The sequence below is a fragment of the Lycium ferocissimum genome, chromosome 4, assembly GCF_029784015.1.
Source record: "Lycium ferocissimum isolate CSIRO_LF1 chromosome 4, AGI_CSIRO_Lferr_CH_V1, whole genome shotgun sequence".
In the NCBI taxonomy this organism is placed as follows: domain Eukaryota; kingdom Viridiplantae; phylum Streptophyta; class Magnoliopsida; order Solanales; family Solanaceae; genus Lycium; species Lycium ferocissimum.
The window spans coordinates 23782096-23788233 of record NC_081345.1 but is presented as its reverse complement, the minus strand read 5'-3'; the positions used below and the strand labels follow the sequence as shown (position 1 = coordinate 23788233).

The 6138-nt window shown below is 33.7% G+C and overlaps 1 protein-coding gene across 1 annotated transcript; it reads right to left on the bottom strand.

The window, feature by feature from the left end:
- Positions 1-5493: 5493 nt before the first annotated feature.
- Positions 5494-5827, bottom strand: LOC132051866 (ATP synthase small subunit 6, mitochondrial-like). The gene is made up of 2 exons (XM_059443118.1): positions 5649-5827; positions 5494-5540 (listed from the first exon to the last, which is right to left on the bottom strand). Exons 1-2 carry the CDS (start codon positions 5767-5769, stop codon positions 5494-5496), a joined length of 168 nt encoding a protein of 55 aa, XP_059299101.1. The 5' UTR covers positions 5770-5827.
- Positions 5828-6138: the final 311 nt, after the last annotated feature.

Here is a 6138-nt window from a genome sequence, read left to right as displayed (position 1 = left end):
ATATGAAGCAAAACGTGAGGTGAGGTTTCTAAAATTTTCCCAAATTTAAATTATCTAATGGAATTACTTTATTTTATAAGGACACAAATATGTCGTCTGGTTGTAAAAAATACATTAATACTTGTTTGTAGATGGTACAAATTATAACCCTTACACAGTTTATGCTTTTGCTATCAGTTGTCATCCCGCTTTGACCACAACCAAAGTAGACCAATATGATAGAATTAAGTAAAATTGAGCCCTTTAATTTTTAAATTATGAAGTCACTTTTTTAACGGACATATTGAATATTAGCATTCAAACGTTTATTTGGCCTTACCTCTATTGCAGGTATTAACTCTAATGCAATAATAACAACACTGCTTTTGAGTACGTTAAATCCTCATAAGAATTAACGAATTCTTCAAGAAACACAAATTAGATTATGCCAAAACTGAGGTAAACACAACACCAATATAGTGTGACCCAACACTAGAAGAAAAATATATAGGTCGGGCAAAAGAATTTGAAAATGAGATTATTGGCTTTTATAAAGATCGAATTTCTCTTTCCAACGTTAGCATCCTCAGCAGGCAATTCCTCAATTTATTTTATAAACTTCTCAACATTAGTAGCAAGCCCATTCCTAATTAGCTTGTACGACTCATAGGTTTTAGCATTCTCAGCAAAATCATAAATCAAACAAAATCTTCTTGTCTTTTATCCTCAAAATAAGGTATGAAACATGAAGAAAAATAGCATATGGATCCTTAACATCACTCAATATGAAGAGCATCAACGATGACTTATTTCTATTAATCAATTGTGTCTTGGACAAAGAGTGAGGCAGAAAATACACCCACAACAGCACCAATAATGAGAGAGTTGTGTGGCCATTAGTATTCCTATTTGAAAAATATTCTCAACTCAAACGGTTCAAGAATGTAGTTGAGTTATATTCATTAATAAATAGCACAGTTAGAATTAATTAATTGTACATACGTTGTGCCTGTAGAGTTACTTCAATTCGTGCAAAGTTGTAAGTAGTATTGAAAGTTGAAAAAAAAAAACACCAAAATACTCCCTCCATCTCAAAATAAGTGTCACCTTAGCAAAAATCACGTCCATTAAGAAATGAATAATGACAATGTGTAGTTCACAAGTACCCCTATTTATTAGATATTTTTTGAGAATTAAGCAATATTAAATATGACTGCTTCTTTAATGCTAAGAGCATTGTTGGAAACACATGCCAATTTTTTACTTGAATTCCTAAGGTAACATTTATCTTGGGTCAAACTTTTTTTGCTAAGGTAACGCTTATTCTGGGATGGAGGGAATATTAAATAAGCTTTCTATAAATGCAATAAGTATTGGAATATGAAAGCAATTCCAACGCATTGAATCGGTTGTAGTACATGAGAGTTGCATCCAGTCATATTTGTGTCCATTTATTTTATTTTAATGGGCAAAGGTGCAAATATACCCCTCAATTTTGTAATTTACAGCAGATATATCCCTCCTTACAAAAGTGGTGTATATATACTCCTGCCGTTACAAAATGGTGCAAATATACCCCTGCCGTTATAAAATGGTGCAAGTATACCCTTTTCACTGACAGGAGTTTTTTTTAAAAATCATTTAGGTTATTTTTTAATTAGCAAAAATGCCACGTGACTTTAAGAAAAGTCTATCTATTTTTTTTTAGTAGACATATTTTTCTAAATCCATGGTAATTTTTTCCTGGTGTGTCGGGTATGGTTCGTTTAAAAAAATATCTCCATAACTTTAAAAAAAAAAAAGTCTACCCATTTTTTTAAACGAACCATACCCGACCCATCAGAAAAAAAATTACTATGTGACTTTAGAAAAGTATGTCGGTTAAAAAAAATGGGTAGACTTTTTTTTAAAGTCACATGGCATTCTTTTTAATTAAAAAATAACCTAAATGATTTTTTTTTAAGAAAAACCCGTCAGCGAAAAAGATATATCTGCACCATTTTGTAACGATAGAGGTATATTTGCACCATTTTGTAACGGCAGAGGTATATTTGCATTATTTTATAACGATAGGAGCATATATACACCAATATGTAACGAGAGATATATCTGCTCTAAATCGCGAAGTTGAGGGATATACTTGCACCTTTGCCCAATTTTAATAGTTGAATATTATCATTTGATGAAAGGTAAATGAACTTTTAGTACCAAAAATTTTAACAGTGTAAGTGTTTAATTGAAGGGCATATGGTCACTCACCTAGGTAATTTGGTAATTCAATTTTGACATTTTGAAGTTCCCACTCTAGAATGGGAGATCGCCAAGAAAGGTCAGAATATTTCAGTCTAAGAGGGGCTTGAGAGATAAAATCCTTATATTAGTAGTAACAGAAAACAAATACAGCTTTCAGTTAAAGACAGCTTCCAGTAACATGAGTTTCTCCACCAATTATTGAGGAGACATTTCATGCAACATAAATTTGTCTTCGACAATCAGAAAAAGTAGTATAAAAGAAAAAGGGATGTTCAGTAACGTAGCCTCTTCAGCAGCAAGATTCAGCTGCAAGCATAGAGAACCAGTTAGAAGTTTAATGACTTTACATATTAAGACAATCTAATACTCTGTCTTTCTAGCAATTATTGTATAAGAAATTGCTTCTTATATGAAACATGAACAAGACAAATGCAATCTTCCTTCACATTAGAAAGCCAAGGAGGACCACATGGTTAGAGCAATCTTACTTTAGATGCCAAGTTTCACCATGCAACGATAAACTATAATAGAGCCTTGAGATCAGATGGTTAGGGTTCATTTACAAATGAGAAAAATAGATAAAATCCCTACTCAACACAATCCAGATACTTTGAGAGGTTTTTACATCATTGCTTTTATTGCTACAACTCAAGCTGGAAGTAGAAAAAATTATCCAAGGATTCTTTTATCCCGCTTCAATGGGATAATATCATGACTGCCTTAAGTGGTCTAACTCATCACACTGCTCTCAGCATAACGCATAGTTTTAGGCCACATAAGATCATGACATTCCACTATACTAACTGAGGGTATAGCTGAACCAAAGTTTAATAGTACTGATTTGCAATTAACATTCCACTACACCTCCAACACATCAGGACAAATTATATTCAGGACATCTAAAACCAATCAGCAAAGCAATCCTCTAAGAGGGAACTTTTTCGAGATTGGACGCCAGTTTGATGCAATAAGCCCATTAAAAGAGATCAAGCACACAAACCAAGTTGGTTCACAATTAGGTCCAGCAGCACCCCAAAGGCATAACTCATGTACATCAAAGCTTAAATTATGCAAGAGACGACCAAATAAAGTAAAATTGTTTTCATGCGGTTTAGTATTTTTCTTCATTACTTCCCCATCAAAACATCTCCTGCTTTTTTTACAAGCATCATTTCCCACATTTTGCTTCTCTCCTTCCATATTTGATATGCTATGAACAATGGTATCATCTCCAATGTCTTCTTTGCTTCTTTTACCATTAGCACATCACTTTTTCATGACTGCTCCGAACAAGCTAGAAACATATTCCACGTATCTTTCTCCGGTTCAAACAAGTAGCATCTATTTCAAAGAATCCATCCCCTTTCTTTGGGTTGTCAGGAGTTAGGACGGCCTCGTTTACCATCGTCCACCTAAAGAAGCAATTTTTGGTGGAGCTTTTGTCCTCCAAAATTCTTTCAGAAATGTTTCCACAGACATTTACCAGAGAAATTGCTGTCCTTATCTCCCTTCTGCTTTAATTCATCTCTATTTTGCAGCAGAGGTAACTGGATCTGTATCACAACTTGGGAATTGCTCATCACTTCAAACTCCAGTCATTTAAGTCTCCTCTGAATTTACGTCCCACAGATTCTACCCGATTCAATCAGATCTTGTGGATTCTGTAAAGCTCACAATCGAGCCTTTGCAACTCACCTTTTAGCCTGTCTCTCGTTCTGTCTTTTAACCTAGAAATTTCCTTTGTTACTAGGCTCTGCATCCTATTCCACCCGGTTGTTGTTCTTAGGATGAGTTTGTAAGCTTTTTCCTCTACATAACACCTAAAAATTTCCTACTCTAAAATTTTGCATTTGCTAGATTCTTGTTTTTACCTGTGTATTCACATATGCTATAGTTCGAGGGCACACATCCTTACTTTGACCACTACTAACTCCTTGAATTACAAAAATAAATTCTCTCCCTCGAACTCTGGTTCACTTCACAAAAAAGCATCTCACTTTTATCATCTATTTACAATCGGGAATGCAAACATAAATAAGCCTTCTAAACTCAACAACAAGAACTTTTCAAATTTAACAGCTTGATATACATAGTCATCAATCACTAAAAGCTAAACTTCAAGTCATTAGCCAAACCCTTAGTTTCTTACACATTTCATCCCTTTCCCGTGCCCATAAGGATATAGTACCTAGAGGTCATATGATATCCCTGCGTCTAGAGGATGATAAAAGGGGCAAACTATCAACCTCAAGCTATTCGGTCTTTGCAAATTAAGGCAATGGAAAGTGCTAGAGCCTGAAGCCATGCTTGATTCTTTTTTCATTACATTACACTCCCTGTATTACTTTTTTGGGATAATAACACGTTTAATCCCTCAATTATTGGTAAATTATGATTTTGGTTCTTATGATATCTTACTAAGCACATTTGACCCTCAATTAATTAAAATGTGTATTTGGCCTTATTTGTAAGAAATATGCTATACTTTGACTATTTTTTTTGAACTGTATTACCCTCAAATATGGAGTAACAATACAAGTTTAACATAACATATGAGTGGTTAAATGACATATAATTAATAATTTTGGTAAATTTATAAAATTCACAAGCAAAAGGATCAAAAGTGCACTTTTAATTCATTGAAGGTTAATTGTGCTTAGCAAGATATCACAGGGATTAAAATAAGAATTTACCAATAAATGAGGGGCCAAACATGCTATTCTCCCAGCACTTTGCTGGTACTAATCAATACTACATTACCTTATAAAAAACAAACCCAAGAAGCAAATTGCATTAGCTTTTGATCGCCCTTATCAACACAAATAATAAAAATACACAAATGGATAATTCAAGTCATTGAGAAATGACAAACTCTTTTCAGGACATACCAAAAAAAAAATAAGACATTTAAATTGAGATGGATGGAGATGGAGTAATATAATACTCACTCCGTCCCAAAATAAGTGTCACCTTCACAAAAAAAAAAAAATCTCAAAATAAGTGTCACAATTTGAAGATAAAAATTGATAAGTGTTTCTAACTATGTCATTAGCATTAAAGAGATAACCCTCTTTGATATTGATCAATTTAAAAAAATAAAAAACATTTAATGAATAGGGATAGTTTAGTAAACTCAACTTTGTATTTATCGACATTTTAATAGGCATGCTTTTTGCTAAGGTAACACTTATTCGAGACAGAGGAGTATAAAGACAAATCAAACATACAGATCTACGGTGTCAATTCAATTTGCACAATGACTTACTTCTTATGCCTTTGCGCAAATCGAGAGTTCTTTGCCTCCTCCTCTGCAAAAATCAACCGTCACCAACAAATATATAAGATTCAATCATCAAGTACAGAAAATTCAGGCATATAAATAAAAAGATAAAAAAAGATATAATTGAGAAATGAACCAGTGAAACCGAGGGACATTTTGGTAATTATAGTGCCGGTGACTGCAAAACCGACCAGGAACGGCCAGTTACGACTCCATTCCCTGCGGAAAAAGATGGGCCATGGATCGAATTTTCTCATTTCCAAAATTAGCCTTCTCTGTATCTCTGATTTTCCTCCTGGTGTTTCTATAATGGGGACAATACTAGATTGGCAAATGACATAAAAGTGACAATGAAGAATTAACCGGTGACTAAAAAGTCTTCAAATTATCAAAGGTGACGTGAGGGCCCACCTCATATCAAAACTCAATTAAATTTGAAATTAAAAAGATTGGGGTCCAAAATATAATTTTTTTAAACTTCTTAATCTTTTACAAAATACAAAAAAAATCCAAAACACCCACCCATTATACTAAAACACCCATCCATTATTCAAAACATCCCAAACCGTTCTCTCGCCACCACTCCCTCGCACTTCTTCCATATTTCAAAATCAAAACTCCCAAGC

What these genes read in the sequence shown, in the direction of transcription:
- LOC132051866 (XM_059443118.1), bottom strand. Translation starts at nt 5,769, where the DNA reads ATGAGAAAATTCGATCCATGGCCCATCTTTTTCCGCAGGGAATGGAGT. An exon ending in AATGTCCCTCGGTTTCACTG is followed by an intron (nt 5,541 to 5,648) that starts GTTCATTTCTCA and finishes TGATTTTTGCAG; the next exon opens with AGGAGGAGGCAAAGAACTCT.